Genomic DNA, 17,608 nt, shown 5'->3' on the forward strand with positions numbered 1-17,608 from the left:
TCACTTTAGTAAACCTGGATATGGCGCACTCTTCAATTTGAAAGAGGAAAATTATTTTTTTAGTTTTGTTTTGTTTTTAGTATACTGTATAGTTTGGACTTTTAAAGCTGTTGCTAAGGTAGAAATAGCCAAACACTACAAAGTCAGATCCATTCCATCAAGCACAGGAGGATAAAGGATTGCCCTGTCACAGACAAACTGGTGCATTGAATAGGACTTTCTGAGTTAGTAATTTAGTTGTCTTTGCCACCTGGTATCCATTTTTGGCATAAACAGATGAACCACATTAAGCTGCAGCCCCACTTCTTAAATGTCAAATAATTTTGACATCTCTTTTACAATAATGTGCTTTATCCTGCATTGGCTGGATGCCTGATTTAGGGGGTCTGTTTTCTTTTTAGGTGGTTCTTCAACTCCTGTCAACTGCATTTTTTATGAACATAAATGGTGGAAGGCAATTACACTGCAGCTGTTCTGTTTTAAAATTACTGATGAGTTAATTTGCGATATTATAACTGAGCATCTAAATGATAACACTTAAACTATTATAATGTTGAGACAAGCATGTCTAAATAAACATGGTGTGTTAAATTATTGCTCAGCTAATAAAGGCCGGGTGAAACACTTTTCTATGTGCCATGCGAGGTCATAAAAGAACACCTCCTTTGCATGCAGAATGCCATAGGGTTAAGCTTTCAAATCTTCAGTGGTATGCACACCCACACACCCCGTATTTTTCCGTGTAAAGGATGCCCCCATGTATAAGACAACTCCTATTTTTTAAAATCCAAAATGAAGAAATCAATATTTTAAACATGTTGTAGCATGCTGCAACTAGAGTAGGTCATTCTGCCATGGTGAATGGCAAAATCTTGCCTGTGAGTCCTAGAAAACCTGCCCCCTGTCTTGCAGGCTTTTCCACCTGGCCTGGGAGGGTGAGACCCTGACTGGCTCCAGCTACAAAAGCTGAGCCTGCTGAACAGACACTTGGGCTGGGGAATTGCTTTTGGCACGTTTGTAATTATGTAAATCGTTTCATGTTGTAAGCCGTCTTGAGCATGGTTTTAACTACAGAAAGACAGCATACAAATTAAATGATGATGAAGAAGAAAATCTGACCCCAGAGACATCTATCTCACATGACCTTGAGGAACGACATTGCCATCCCCCAAAATCAGCCCTCCTTTGCTGTCCTGCAGGACACCTCTGCAGCGGCTATGAGTTCCAGCACTTTCCTTTCTGGAGGAAAAAAACAAAAAATACTTGGCCAGACTGTGGTTGGCATCAAGATGACTGATGAGCCAATTTAACACAGTCTTCAGGCTGAAATGTTTTCAGTAGCAGGCCAAGAGCTTTAATAAATAAAAAGCTTTAATAAATAAAAAACAAAACACAAACGGAATTCTAAGTTGGGGGATTCCGATCAGCAGCAGCACAGGGCAAGCCAGCTTGTTCAAGAGCAGACAGAATTAAAGATAACAGTGCAGACTTCCTTGTAAAGGTCTTGGATCCTTCAGCACCGATCATCTTTAAATGTCTATTGCCTAGAGCATCCTCACTCATTAAGAGCATCCTCACTCATTAGCCTAGGATGTCTCCACTATTTTAGTTTTCTCTGCAGTAATGTATTTGTAATAGCACTGTACAAGTGGCAGAATGGCAAGCCTGACAGCAGTTCATAGGGGCTGGTGACATTTATATGATCATATGTGCCATGTGCTTGTGAAAATGGGTATATTTTTAGGGATTTTGCAACAGAAGGAAGCCAGTTGCTTAAATCAGTCTATAAAGTGACTGTCAAATTCACAGTAGCAAGAATGCACATTTGAATGACTTCCTTCCACCCTTTAATTTTATTTCTAGAGTGCTGAAACAAAGTAGGTGCTCTATATAAAACACTAGTCAGTGTAAGATGAGAGACACTCAATAGATGGAGAGAGGTGGGAAATAGTAAAGGTGTCAGGTGAGAGAACAAAGATTTGAGTTTCATTGAATTCAATGTGGCTCCTTCCCAGGTAAGTGGGGACTAGATCACAGCCTTGCACAGGCATTTAAAAACAGCAGTGGAAGGAACCAGGTGGATTCTCAGTTCTATCCTGCATTCACAATGTTGGCAGATGGGGAAAATGCACTAAAGAGCCTCAATGCTTCTTTGATCTCTCATCAAAAATGGTCTGGAATGTATTCTAGGATCAAAAGCCCTTCAGTTTGAAAGAAAAATTAAGGTACTTACAAATTCAAATGCACCAAGTATAGACATTATACATTAAAGTGCCCCCATTAACGTCTGCCCCATGTAAGCAATAACCACATCCTGAATATTGTGTTTGCTTTCAACTTATGCTTCATGCACCACATTTCCCCTTGGTCTTTCAGTCCCAATTCTCTTCTTTTGAAGGGTTGAAACTTTCAGTGATATATCAAATTTTAATAAGCTAAGCTTTAGAATTCTAAATTATTACTTCTGACAACTAACCTCTTGCGTGATGAGCTTATCTTAAATACAATCTTGTGCATATTTAGCCTAAAGTAAAGCCATCCAAGCACCTGCACTGAGAATTTATCTCCTCTATTTCATGAAACGGAAAGAACTCCTGAGTACAGTCAATAAGGCAAGCTTAAAATATCAAACCAGGGAGGGGAATAGTTGCTACACAGAAATAAAAATGGAGGCGCAAGGTCATCCTGCCACCTACATACTCAGCTCTGTTTGCCCAGTCCCTGGATGGTTTCATCATGCCCTCAGCATAAACAGGGCAGCGCATGCCTGCACACACTGCTAACTGAGATAACAGAATTCTACATCACCTCATGTGACAAATAGAAGGCAGCAATTCCCAGTGGCCAGAAACAGCAGAGCATGGAGAACACGCTGAGTCCAAGGTGGTCTCTGGGCGGCATCATAAGGAAGTGGTCTTCACTGTCGGTGTCACTTGAATAATCGCTCTGGAACAGCAAGAAGAAGGGCACTGTTTAGAGGCAAGTTCTTATTGCCTGCCCCTTTTGGATCTGCGCTCATTTATTTAAAGTTTGCTATATAGCCGGGATAGTTTAGCTCAGGGGTCTGCAACCTTTAAGACAAAAAGAGCCACTTGGACCCGTTTCCGAAGGGAAAAAAAACTGGGAGCCGCAAAACTCGTCATTATAAAAATAACTTTTTGTCACTTTTTATTATTTCTTTGTTTGACCCCTCAGAATTACTCCTCCTCATAGAAATAAATGTTAAATTAACAATTACCTTTTTTGTGTGTGTGTGTGTTCTTCACTCCCCTTCAAAACAGTGACCAGCGTACATGCCCCCTTTCAAAACAGTGACCAGCGCACATGCCCCTTACAATGTAGCGGGCGGGCGGGCGGGAAGGTGACGTCAGGACGGTGCGTGACTAACGCACGCACCGCCCCCATGCGACATCACAGCCAGTACAGCGCCTGCCACAGTGGGGAGTGTCGGGGCGCACAATGCGCCTCCTCCCCTCGCTAGTATCCGCCCCGGAGCTGCGGCAAAGGTGTAAAAGAGCCACATGCAGCTCCGGAGCCGCGGGTTGCAGACCCCTGGTTTAGCTGGTAGACGATGAGGCTCTTGATCTCAGGGCTGTGGGTTTGAGCCCCACAAAAGATTCCTGCACTGCTAGGAACTGGATTAGAAGACCCTCAGGATCCCTTTCAACTCTACTATTCTATACCCTAAGAAGATATCTTTTTAAAATAACTCACAAAAATTGAACTGACTAGCCAAAAGCTTCTTAAAATCTAGCAAACCTTATTAATAATACTGTTGTGAATTTGGCTGCCCTGACCACTGGGAATAAGCAATCGGAACCTTGGCAAAAATGTATTCTTTCCTAGCGACTGGGTGCTTTCTTGGCTGAGTGTGGGTGGGGTCTCTGGTGGGTGCTCTGCGGTGGGAGGGGGTGAATTAGTGAAACAGGCAGCTTGCCTCAGACCTGGAAGAAAGACAGCTGAGAGTCTGTAGCTGAAAGCGGGGATATGGTTTTGTGAAAGCTGCACAAGTTGCTCTCAGAGAATCTGCTGCCTGTTTTTAAGAGTCTGCATGCTTCTTATAGGCTCTGCTTTATTTATCTGTATCTAGCTATATATCTGGCTAACATTATAAAGAGTCCTTAAGACAGTTGGATGGTGCCTTGTACGCCTCCTTCCGGCAACTCCTGAAGCCAAGCTGGTGCCAAACGTGTTGCTCTGCTTTCCTTTGGAGCACATCAGGACCTTCAGGCTTGCACCCTGGGGCTGGTCCCTTCAGTGCTGCTACTGCAGCAGTTTGACTACACACACACACACCTGCCGCCAAGGTGCACTCCATTGTGTCTCAAGATAGGCTGTCTTTGTCATTTCTTGCTGGGATCTGTCTAAGTCTGCAGTGTGCTCTTGTTCAAAGAAAAGTAAACACTGGCTGTAGACAGTGTGTAGCACATTTCAAATGTTAAAGGCAGGTCAATATCATGATTATGTAATATGAATTGGGGCAGGCAAGGTAGAGACTGGTGGTTTGTTAAGGCTACCTATTGAGGAGTCTCTCTCTTTCATCTGCCTCAGGCCCTCTGGAAGCCAAGGGACTTGTGTGAGTGATCATGGTGACCCTGGATTTCAGAGGTGGGTAGCATCATAAGTAAGCCATCAAGTTCAGACAGAAAGTCCCCTAAACCTAGAGAAGGTGGTATAAAGCCCACAGGCTGCATTCAGTTGTCCTTCCCAGGAAAGTTACACCCTCCCTTTTCCCAGAACCACCAACACATGGATGAGTCACCACATGGCAGCAGCAGAGGACTACATGGATCATAAGGTTGCCACTTTGTGAAATGAAAAACAACAACACTGGGAGATGGTTTGGTTGCAGTAGGAAGGAGGCTTCTGAGTCACAAGGCAGGTCCCAAAGCACATCCATCTGATGAAGCCTAGTGCGCTTAGCCAGGCTGAAGAAGTGTTGAGAAAAACAAGCTTGCTCCATTCATTTCTGGGAATTGACCCCAAAGCAAAAAACAAAACCCAACAGCCAGGCATTTCCCTCCTAATCAATTGGCAATGTTAATGTTTCAAGGGAAATTCTGGGAGGGCTGATGACCGTTTACTTCTATTCCAGAGAGTTCTAGAATACCGTATTTTTCGCTCTATAACACGCAGATTTTTTCTCCTAAAAAGGAAGGGGAAATGTCTGTGCGTGTTATGCAGCGAATGTGTGGTCCCTGGAGCCGAAAAATAAGGCAAAAATCAAACCGCGCTTCAGGGAGAAGGGAAGCCTGAAGAGAGGAAGTGGCGGCTTTCCTGCATTCTGCCTCAGGGTCTTACTGCCTGCCCTCTCTGTTTCGTTACTGTGTTTGCTCAAACGGAACAAAGAGCAGGGAAAGCCCCTCCCCTCCAGGCAAGAAGAGGGGAAAGCAGAGCGTCCGTCCTTCTATCCTCTCCCTGCTCCGGAGGGAACAATGTTTGTGAAGGGAAGAGAGATTACAGGTTCGGCTTAAAATTCTGATTTGACTTCCTGCTTTTTGTTTTTGGAGACACACAGCATTCAAATATGCTTTCTTCCATTTAAAAGGATGAAATCCTTAAACAGTGGCTGGCTTGTGTGGGTGGGTGGGGGGAAACTTTTGCCTTCCTTTCCTCACGTTATAGCCCTCTCCTGCATTCTTAGCCTTCTGTGTTTTTCCTTCCCTCCCCACTTAAAATGTGGTTACAAAGCATGGATCCACATGGATCCTCAGGATCTTTGCATTGGGTCAGCCAAAATTCACCATCAGAGCACACAGCATGTCCATGGCTACAGCCTGCCCCCCCCAAAATCACACACCCATTGTTGCCTGGGGCTGCAATGGTGCAAAAACGTGGTTACAAAGCATGGATCCACATGGATCCTCAGGATCTTTGCATTGGGTCAGCCAAAATTCACCATCAGAGCACATAGCATGTCCATGGCTACAGCCTGTCCCCCCCCAAAAAAAATCACGCACCCACTGTTGCCTGGGGCTGCAATGGTGCAAAAACGTGGTTAAAAAGTATGGGTACACATGGATCCTCAGGAACTTTGCATTGGGTCAGCCAAAATTCACCATCAGAGCACATAGCATGTCCATGGCTACAGCCTGCCCCCCCCCAAAAAAATCACGCACCCACTGTTGCCTGGGGCTGCAATGGTGCAAAAACGTGGTTACAAAGCATGGATCCACAGGGATTCTCAGGATTTTTGCATTGGGTCACCCCAAATTCACCATCAGATCACATGTCTGTGGCCACAGCATGAAGCACAAAAATGATACGTCCACTGTTTCATTCAGAATATTTTTTCCCTTGTTTTCCTCCTCTAAAAACGATGTGCGTGTTATGGTCAGGTGCGTGTTATAGAGCGAAAAATACGGTACATTTCCTTATCTGGGGAAGGTAAAAAAGGTAAAGGTAAAAGTAAAGGACCCCTGGACAGTTAAGGCCAGTCAGAGGCGACTATTGGGTGTGGCACTCATTTCGCTTTCAGGCCAAGGGACAGCTTTCCAGGTCATGTGGCCACCTGTCATGGATGCTTTAGCTGAGATTCCTACATTGCAGGGCGTTGAACTAGATGACCCTCAGTGTCCCTTCTAAGGCTAAGATTCTATGATTCTAAGAAGCCAGGGTTAGCCCACTATGTGTGGGACTATGAGAAAGCATTTGACCAAAAGGGGAACGCAGTCAGGTTTCATCTTTATGATTAGCATTATTTAGAACTTGAACATTAATCTTGGCTGCTTTTGGAAAAAGAAAATGGGGCACATCACAACCACAACCAAGCTCTTTTTCGTTCTTGTAGCTTCTCAATGGCAGAAAGCTGAACAGATGTTCTTAACATTCTACTCTAGGTACACTTTCTCCTCTCCCCTGTTGAATTAAGTCTGTTTGCCCTCCTAGGCAGGCGGTTTTGTGGACGGGCTCTGAGCTGCTCTAGTGAACCAATGAATAGCAGGCAGGAGGTCTTGGACGTTGCCCTGGGTGTGGGACCAATGGACCAACAGGGGCACTTGGACAGAATAAGCTGAGGCCTGCCAGGCTAATTGACCTCTTCCTTTTGCTGGAACTTTGTGCAGCAGTGGATCAAGGGTCAGGACCTGTCTTGAGACTCAGCTGCGGATCCAGGAGGAGTGGCTTCTGTCCAGCGCTCAGACAGGGGCCATACCACTCCTCAAACAGGGACCTCTTGGGGGCACCCCTATCTGATGTAAGTCATAGGGTGCCCCCACCGCCGGCGGGGTTTACCTCCAGACCTCCAACAGACAGGCTGGAGTGGATTAGTGGTGGCTTCACCCAATGCCTATTGCCAAACCTTCACATCTGTAACCAATAAAGCTGTGGCCTTCATTTACCCCATAAATCATTATTCTGTGTTTCGACTGGTTTTTTCACCTAGGGAATGGGGTGGTCTCGGGGCCTTGGCACACGAAGGTCAGGTTATGTTTTGCATCTGGAGAGGCCTTTAGGTGCAGTGCACCAATAGCCACCTTGTATGTTCTTGGAGAAGGAGTTTAATTTGCTGCTCTGGACTCTGTCTGGAAAATGAAGACTGGTTTGTTCTATTTCATCTCTTGCAAAGGTAAAGCCAACAAAGACCGTGAGGTTTTTTTTAAAATGACGTCTATACTATAAGATTCCACCGCCATACTGAGTGAATTCTGTAGACATTCAATTGGCCCAGGCCCAGCAAACATTTGCTGTGGAAAGAGAGACTTTTGGATAAAAGAGCATGGCAGCTCAAGTGAAAAGCTCAGTGCACTGACACCTCCCATGAAATGTTAATCTAACTTTTCATAATTCAGAACTTTTGTTATTCAATATTTCTCAAATCTTAACATCTATCAATCAGCAATAAATGGCTGAAAGGAATACTAATTTATTCATAATCATCTGAGGTTGCAGCCATTATTCAGGCATGGCAGCTTCAGAATGGTCATAAATAGTTTAGTGCCTGAATAAAGTTAATCTGCAGTCCCCCTTCCTGATTTGCAGTGCAATCCTGTACTGTCTATTTAGAAGTAGGGTAAGTCTCAGAGTTCAATGGGGCTTCTCCCAGGTAAGTGTTCTAAGACTGCAGACTAAGACATTTGTCTGGGTATGTCTGCTTTTATCTTTGTGTTCTCAGTAGTCTGTACTAGCTTTCCCGCCCCCATCACCAGCCTTCCTGAATATTGAGTGTGTGTGTGTGTGTGTTTGAGGGAGACGGGGCAGAGAGAGAGATAAAGACGTGACTTGGCAATTATATAAAAAGCATCTCACACACGTGCAAAATCTCAAGGTTCTGTCATGCTCTCTAGAATAACTCCAAAGCCTGCCTGGGTTAAGATTGTGCCTTCAGCAGGGTGAGTGAGGCACAAGAAAAAAGACTAAGGCTAAGGAAGAGGTTATCAATAGATAACCTTCAGAATGAAATGAGAGAGGACCTACAGTACGTTCGTGAGGAGGGGTGAAATTCATGAAAGTGGAAAATATATCAGGGGCAACCAAACTGTTTGAAATGTTCAGTGCGGGCAGTTTTATCATGGGTGACAGATGCAAAGTAACAATTTCTTTAGAATAAAAACAAAAAAGAAAAGATATTGGTGGTGCAGCTCTTCTCAATAGCCATCAGCTGGCACCTGCCGTTTTTATTTCCCAGAATGCCTTAGACATAACATTATTCTGGACTTTCTGGGAAACAAAAATGGCAGCTGCCCACTGGTGGATACTCAAAGGAGCCCCACCATTTGTGGCATCAACTCTTCAAAGAAACTGGGGAGGGGGGAACTGCTACTGCTAATAATTTCACTCTGCTGGAAAAATCACCTTCTGTGCATAGTGTGTCCATTCACCTTCTGTGCATAGTGTGATGAATTTAGAATAGTGGCAGTATTTTTGCTCGGCCATAAATCAGTCCACAAGTTTACTGATTTTAACTTCCGGGAAAGTTTGGTGCAACACGGGCAGGGACTCAACTAGCAGCTCATCTGCCAGCAGTTGAATCTCCAGCCCTTCAGCTGGTTGATGTGTCTAGGGAGGCTGCCAATATGCCACTCCTTCTGCCCACGGTAGCTAGCATGCCAGTCTCAAGTGACGCATCTGTGGGGATATCTGAGAAACATATCACCACCACCCCTTGAATATGGATCCTGTGGGCATGAGGAGCCCACTTCAAAAAAGAAAACAATCAAGTGACCACTCTGCCTCCACAAATGTGCTCATCCCTTGGCATCTGAGCATACAGTGCAAAGAAGTCTATATCTGTGGGTATATCTGCATGTGTGAAGACTTCTGCACAGTTAAGAATCATACACAACTGGGGTTCCAGACTGTGTGAAAGTCTTCATGCATGATGCTCATTCTGTATGTGTGGCTGCTGGGGGCAGAGGAATCTGGCTGTGTGGAGGGTGGGCACTCAGTGCGCCCTTGCGTCCATCTTGCACGCTGATTCAGTACATCAGCAGCTCTTCTGAAGGGGAATAGAATAGAGCGCTGAGTCTATAACAGGTGAACCAATACCAATAAATATATAATTTGCTATTGAAATTATCTGGTGAAAGCACCAGCTCCTAGCTACCAGCCAGGAATCCAGGGAGAATTCCTTCTCAGCCATGCCAACTGGTGACTGACAGCTTGTTCACAGAAAAAGAAGACAAGGCGGTAGGCTGGCAAGAAAGCCATGACTAGCATCAGGGCTACACCTGGAATTTACAGCCCAGGTGTGTATCAGAAACAAGTTCCTACTCTGGTTGGCATGCATGCCTCTTTATCCTCACAACAGTCCTAGGAGGTGGATCAGGCAATGTGATAATGGCTGGTCCAAGTTCATACTGTGTGGGGGATTGAATTTGGGTCTCCTCAAACTAAATGCAGCACCCGCAGCTACACCATGCTAAATCATTTACCATAGTTTCTTCTTCCCTCAATTCCAATACAGTACTTGCTCTCATTCGAATGTTTAGTAAAAAGCCTTCAGATTTGTAGACTAATCTCAAGATTACTGCTGAGGCTGAATTAAAAATATTTCTACAGGTTTCAGTGCAAGCACAGATTATTATTTTCCTGGAGAAAAGAGAACTCTCCAGTGTATCAGCATTTTGCATTGTGTAGATCAGTACTGTGATCAGAAACTCTTAACAGCGAAGATGCAATTGAAGACAATCTGAGTAACACTAAAAATAAGAACACAAAAGAATTTTGGAAGCTGGCATGAAACCAAGTAAGGAGAGACACTTTGGATAAATATCCAACTTAGGAGGCATTCTGAACTGTCTTTTGGAAGGACACCGTTGTTTACGACAAGGGGTGGGACAGATTTTTCAACCTGAGGGCCACATTCGTTTGAGAGCGTCTTCCCAGGGGATTTGTGCGATCGGAGGGTTGAGCCAGAGGCAACAGTGGATGGAGCAAAGGACTGTGCATTTGTACAGTCGGCGACATGCCTCACCCTCGCTCTCTGTGCTGGCAAGCAAGAGGCATGATCTCACTTCAAAGACACATTATGGCAAGATGAAAGTACCGTATTTTTCGCCCTATAGGACGCACTTTTCCCCCTCCAAAAATGAAGGGGAAATGTGTGTGTGTCCTATGGGGCGAATGCAGGCTTTCGCTGAAGCCTGGAAAGCGAGAGGGGTCGGGGCGCACCGACCCCTCTCGCTCTCCAGGCTTCAGGAGAGCCGCAGCGCCAGCCCCACAAGGTAGGGGGACAGCGGGGAGGCGGAACGTCGCCATCCCGCTGTCTCCCAATGTGGTTTGGAGGCTGATGGTGGGGAGGCGCGTGCTTCTCCCGCCGCCAGCCCTGCAAGCTCCGGGGACAGCTGGGAGGCGCAGCGCGTCTTCCCGCTGTCCCCGGACCTGGTCTGCAGGCGGGTGGCGGGGAGAAGAGCGCTTCTCCCCGCTGCTGGCCCCACAAGCGCCTGGGGGGGAAATAATTTTTTTTCTTTATTCCCCCCCCAAAAAAAACTTGGTGCGTCCTATGGGCCGGTGCGTCCTATGGGGCGAAAAATACGGTACTTGCAAAGGGCATGGAGAGGAGGCGCAGCCTAGGTGAGGGGGCCCACCAGGCCTGAAGCTCCCCCCCCCCTGATTTAGGCATTTCACTGAGAGGCACGGTAGAAAGCATATTTCCAAGGAAAAGTCACTCAAAGCAATGCATTAGCTGCCAACAGAGAGGAATATTGCCTATGAGAATTAGTATCTAAACTCCAGTGTGTTGTTGGTGACAGTATTGCCAAAGAAGCAACTCAGAGGCTTGCCAAGCGAAGAAAAAGGCTTGGGAAGACTTTCTTTATTTTAAGGGATTTGAAATTGAGCCATTTAAGACTGTGGTCCCGTCCCCCCTTTATTGATTTTTTTTTTTTTAACCTGGCTGAGAGAATGAGGAAAGCAAGATTATTGCTGTTCATGGACTGTCTTAATTAAATTAAGCCAATCAGCAGACTAAATATCAATGAACCCAAGTTTTACAGCTGGGCAATGCTGGAGTTTTTTGTGCACATGGACTGGTGTCAGTGGTGCACTTGGATAATTTTAGGCTCTGGACTTAATGGAGGATTCCGGTTTTGATGGCTACCACTTTGTTTACTTCAAAAAATGGCAAGCCACTCCTACTCACCCACCTGAGTTGGGCTTTGAACCTCTGCCCAAAGTCCTGCCCTGATGGCGCCATTGGCTGCTGAGATAAAGGAAACTAGATTTTGGTTTTGTTGTTGTTTTTTAAATTTTGGCTGTGTGGAGAAATACCCCTGGTATCTCTATTTCTCTTGAGGGCTGCATTTCAATTAAAATGATAGCATGACTTTAGGGAGGGGGGCTATGATTCCTCCAATCTTAGTAAAAAATAAATAAATAAATCAGATATTCAGTTTGACTTTTTTCTGCTCTTGCAAAAAGAAAAATCAAGAACATCTAATGACTGTGCAATGGAAAAGAAATTGCGCCAGCATCCAGACCTGCATGAATTCATTATATATTCTATACACATTTTGTAATTTGCTTCCTTATTGGCATGGGACTTTTTGTTGGCTGAAGAATGTATTGCTGGCGCTATTTAATGTATAGGAGCAAGTCTTTGCAACAACGTCAGGCAACTAATATAATTGTCTGCCAGGGACCCTGCATCTGAGCAATGATATTAGGGATGGCCGGGTAACTAGGCAAGAATATTAATTCCAGCACAAATTGTACTGCAGTACTTTAACTGCTTCCCACAAAGATTGAGACAGCACACGAGACTACAACTGACGTAAAGCACCTTTGAGTCTCATTAATTTCACGTGTGCTTAAATGTCTTCCATTGAAAACAACTGAAATTAAAACAGTTTCACTTTGCTGCATTGGGCTCTGCAAGGGAAGAGTCTCATTTGCTTCCAAAATAAAAAAATTAAAAATGAAAGACACAAAACAATAGCAGTCTATTTTCCCTCAGTCTTTTAGGACATCTCATAGGGTTGTCACCTGTCCTGTATAATACAGGGTTTTTCTGTATTTCAATGTAAAATGCTATGTCCTGTACTGATAGTCTGTCCTGAATTTCATGTATTCTCTCTCTCTCTCTCTCTCTCTCTCTCTCTCTCTCTCTCTCTCTGCCAAGTTAGGGATGCTCTCCAAATGCATGTTTTCAATTGAAAGGGTGCGTGTAAGATCATGTATTTAAGCTCTGGGTAGCAAAACACAGACTAATTTACAAATTTGTGTGCGTGTGTGTGTGTACGAGAGAGAGAGAGAGAGAGAGTGAGAGAGAGAGAGAGAGTGTGTGTGTAATGGATCTTCCTTTACTCTACACCACATGGTCAAAGGCAGAGGATATTGCAAGTACCAAGCAGGGAGCCAAATATTTACCTGCTCCCCCACCTGATGTTTCAGGACTGTCCCAAGTGTAGCCTAAAAATCCACAAACTGAAGATGATGGTAGTTTTGAGGGGTTTTACTTGTGACTTTTCACTTACACTGAAGCCACACACCATTTTAAGAACCGACATCGTACAAGCTTCGTTTAAATACATGTGTTGACTAACAATCACTCTGAGCAAACTGAACATGTTTCAACTATACGTATTCTCCCACACTAGTCATAATTAAATACATAAACAGCAACACATAAATAGCAACACACAAACACTAGAATCTTAGTGGTGTCATCTGAAAAACAGAAACAAAAACTTGTTTTAAGTTTGTCTTAAAATATACAGTATTTTTCAAAACAAACTCACCACTTGAGCAGGGAAGGATTCTCAGACTGCGTAATTCTGCTATGTCTCTGCACTGGGAATACGTGACCGAGCCTATCACACCTAATGGAGAGATGTAGCAGAATTACTCACCTGCAGTGGAGACCAGCTGGAAGGGTGGCAGCCCAGAGTAGCCACTCAGGCAGAGAGGGAACGGGCAACCTCTTTTGTGGGTGGTCCCTTTGGACTCCAAGTAGTCTTTAATCGTGTAATAATAAAGGCATGCCATTGGACCAGATCACATCATAGAAAAACTCCTGCAACTAATGACAAGAAGACCTGCCTGACCTCTACTTCCTGGAAGTCATCCTCTTCTTCCACTTCATAGGAGAGGGTGTGGATCTTGATCTCATCCGTGGAGAGGCTAACAAATTTGCCATCAGAGTATCCCAGGCTGTCTTTGGTGGGTGACCTGTCTTCAATGAAGGTGGTTTCACAGCACTCCGCACTCACACTCTCTCCCCACGATCGCAGCATGCTTTCCGAATAGAGGATGATATTCGGGTGGTAGCGGGACTCCACTGTCTGTGGTAGGGTATTGGGGTCAAGGAGTTGTTGCACCGGGTCATTCCGTGGGTAGCCTGGAGAGTAGAGAGTACCAATCTGCCGACTCTGATACTGGGGGGTGGGGAACACAGACACCAAGCCTTCCCTGCCCTCAGCCATCAAGTTTCTGGTGTTAATCAGCCCATTCCTCTTTTTGGCATCAGCTGCCTTGGTGTGCTTAAGGACACTCTTCTGCTCAGCCAAGCCATCCATCCTGTTTCCCTTTTCCTCTACCATCTCACTGAAGTGGAATCTTTGTGGACGATTATCACATGGGATGAAGAGATCCTATATCCTGAGGCATGAGAAAGGGAATAAACCACAAATTAGCACAAAAGCCCCATTCATCCCTAGGCCTTACAAATCACTTTTCCTGGGCCATTTGCTTCTTGTGTGGAAATGATAGGGCTAAAAATTATTTCACCACAGAGGATTCTCATGGCATTGAAAAGATACTGTAGTAAAAGGGCTAAGAGACAGAGCTGTTAACCATCACCATCACTATATTTGTATGCCATCTATTCCATACATGCTCAAGGAGGCTTACAACAGGAAAAAGTTTACATAATTATCACTAAATGGACTTAGGTAAGTTAGTGTTCACTCAAACTCAGCACCTGCTCCCCCTTCTGCAAGATGACAATATGGTCTAGACCAGGGGTCACCAACCTAAGGCCCAGGGGCCGGAAGCAGCCCACGGAGGTCGACTGACAGGCCCACGAGCCGCCCCCCAACTGAGCTGCCCACTCACATGCTGCGCTAAACCAGCAGAGCGCAGCGGGGCAGGGGACTTGCTTCCAAGGCGCCAGAAATCGCGTCTGCGCATGCGCAGATGCCAAAAAACGCGAGTGAGCATGCGATCCGGCCCACGGAGGGATCTCTACGGGACCGATCCAGCCCAGGCAAGATAAACCTTGCTGACCCCTGGTCTAGACCCCTGTTTCTCAAACTATCTGATGTGGTGGACTAGCAATTCTGCCAACGCCAATGTGCCAGGGACCAGTACTATATTTGGTCCCTGAAGCACCCCCCCCAACCTTGGGTGTCCCTGAGGAATGACAACAAATGGCTTGTGGACCATTACCCAATTCATGAACCACCACTTTGAGTAGTCCTGGTCAAGAGGGACTGCTGTTTTACCCCCACCACGTCTCCTATGTTCTAACACCCAATTTCATTTGATTGACAAATGTTTACACACTTGTATTAGCATGGGAAGGGAAAGTCAAGCCAGAATTGCAAAAACTATTTTTAGCAGAATCTTTTCATGTTGTATTTGGCACTACAATGGCATAACCTGCTGTGAACATAAAACGAATGCAGATTTATCAGGCAAATCAGGGCTGCATTTCACACAGGAATTAATCTTAATGCTTAAAATCTCCTTTCACAATAAAGATAAAAAAGGGATTCTCAGGAACATTACAGAGTCCTGAAATACAAAGGTTTTAACCATGTATGTTTGACATTAATTTCTGCAGCGACAGTATTTTTCACCCTTCTCTAAATGTGCAGGGTGGGTGGGAATACACTCCTATAAAGATTTTTATACCATGTCTGGTAATGTGTCCCAATGACATATGAGGCCAAAAATATTCTGTAGAACTTGCTACTCTTATCACAGTGCTGCAGTGAAGGGTGAAGTGGCAACCTCAAACTTCTCCCTGCTGCACAAACCACCTATGGCACTTCCTGGGGTGGGATTGCTGTACTTGAGCTATTCATTCACTTGTGAGATTTGCACCCCGCCCTCCATCGTAAGACACTAGGAAGGGTAACAACAAACATACAAATCCACAAACAAAGTCCTGAACCCACTCATCAAATCAGATAAAATGTCAACTGTCTGTCGGCTTTTCTTTTTACCACAGAGACCACCTCCACAGCATGCAAAACATCTGAAGCAAGAGACAGATCTGCAACTGGCACCTAAAGATAGCGCTGGCACTGGGACATGATTCTGGCCTACCGAGAACCAGTCCCTTTAGATGACCCAGCTTCACTAGTCCTCCATCATGTAAAGAGGTTGCAGCTCCCTTCCAATACACAAACTGGTATTTTGACAGCTCCCGTCTCCTTCCTTCTGCTATCTTGCTTGCTTCTTCCTCCACCCCTGGGCATCTTCTGTGCTATGTGCAACCCCAGTGAGTCACCTGTCCATCAGAGCCCAAGCTGCCAATATTGCTTTGTCCCTCATCCCCCCCCCCGTGACCATCCAAGATGCTGCTTTCCCTGAAGAGAACCCTAGGTTTGTGCCATGAACTCCTAGGCTAATCTCACTTTCTAAAATTATTCATTCGCTTTCTTGAAGCACCATTCTGCTTTCCACCTCTGCCCTCTTGCCTCTTATCCTTAAAAAACTTCTAAAAAGTGGTTGTTGGGGTTCTTACATGTCTGTGCACCAGACCCAAAGGTGCAAAATGAACACTCAAGCCTTTCAAGGTCCTATTAAGCAGGATTGCTTCCAAATGATTCTTAAGGACCATCTGCTTTCAGAGTTCCCTGATAACATTGAGGAACACTAGGTAAAGGGACACCTGACTGTTGGGTCCAGTTGCAGACGACTCTGGGGTTGTGGCGCTCATCTCACTTTATTGGCCGAGGGAGCCAGCGTACAGCTTCCGGATCATATGGCCAGAATGACTAAGCTGCTTCTGGCACAGAAACGCCGTTTACCTTCCCGCCGGAGCGGTACCTATTTATCTACTTGCACTTTGATGTGCTTTCAAACTGCTAGGTGGGCAGGAGCTGGGACCGAGCAACGGGAGCTCACCAAGCTAGAAACATCTATTATTGCAGCCTGTGAGCAAACTACAGTTTTGGATACCAAACCAAGAAACACCAGGACTGGTTTGATGAGAATGACAGTGGGATTGAATGAATGACTGACAAGAAAAGGAAGGCCTTTCAGATCTGGAAAAGAGATAGAAACTGCGCCACTAAGAAAAATATCTATGCCAACGCTAAGGCTGAGGTTCAAAGAAGAACCAGAGAATAAAAAATGTTGGATAAAAAATGCTCAAGAGATCCACCACTGAGCCCACATTCATGATGTACAGAGTTTCCTTAAAGCCACAAAGACCATCTATGGGCCATTAAATTATGGTATAAACTTCCTATGCTCTACAGATGGTACCACATTTCTAAAAGATAAAGAAGCTATTGAACTGCACTGGAAAGAACATTACCAGCATCTCCTTAACCACAACTCCCCCGTAGCTGCTGAGGTGTTCTCACAAATTCTGCAAAAACAAATTAGAGATGAGCTTGCAGTATCTCCAAATCTGGGAGAGTTGTGTACAGCTATTAACCAAATGAAAAACAACAAAGCTAGAGACCTGGTGAGATACCTGCCAAAGTCTTCAAAGTGGGTGGAATTTAACTCACTTAACTTCACAATCCCATCAAAAAAATCTTGGAGACAGAAATCCTAGCAGGCTTTAGGGGTGTCAAAATTATCAATCTTTTTAAAAAAGATGATCAAGCGGGTTACGGAAACTATCAAGGCATGTCTTTATTAGCTGAGGCTGGTAAAATTCTTATAAAGATCTTAGCAAACCGTCTCTTAACAATATCCAATATCCAATATCCAATACCCTTCCTGAATCCCAAAATGGTTTTGACCTTGTAGGGGAACAGTGGACATGATTTTCACCGCTCGACAGCTTCAAGCAAAATGCAGAGAGCAAAACCAACCCTTGTATATGGTGTTTATTGACCTGACTAAAGCCCTTGACACTATAAATCGTAATGCCCTGTGGACTGCCCTTCTGAAAATTGGCTGCCCAGATAAACTTGTGAACATCCTTCAGCTCCTCCATGATAATATGACAGCAATAATTGCAGATAACAATGGCTCTCAAAGT

At 44.9% G+C, this 17,608-nt stretch overlaps 1 protein-coding gene across 2 annotated transcripts in view; it reads right to left on the minus strand.

The window, feature by feature from the left end:
* Window positions 1–17,608, minus strand: part of SYNDIG1 (synapse differentiation inducing 1) — a 31,867-nt gene that overhangs the window by 1,305 nt on the left and 12,954 nt on the right. For both annotated transcript variants that reach the window (XM_082234662.1, XM_082234663.1), the window contains exons 2-3: window positions 13,485–14,037; window positions 2,809–2,946 (exon numbers count right to left, since the gene is read on the minus strand). In XM_082234662.1, coding sequence (XP_082090788.1) covers window positions 2,809–2,946; window positions 13,485–13,979 — 633 coding nt within the window. In that variant the 5' untranslated portion in view covers window positions 13,980–14,037. The remainder of the gene's footprint in view (window positions 1–2,808; window positions 2,947–13,484; window positions 14,038–17,608) is intronic.

Source organism: Podarcis vaucheri (assembly GCF_965113315.1).
Source record: "Podarcis vaucheri genome assembly, chromosome: 8".
In the NCBI taxonomy this organism is placed as follows: Eukaryota; Metazoa; Chordata; class Lepidosauria; order Squamata; family Lacertidae; genus Podarcis; species Podarcis vaucheri.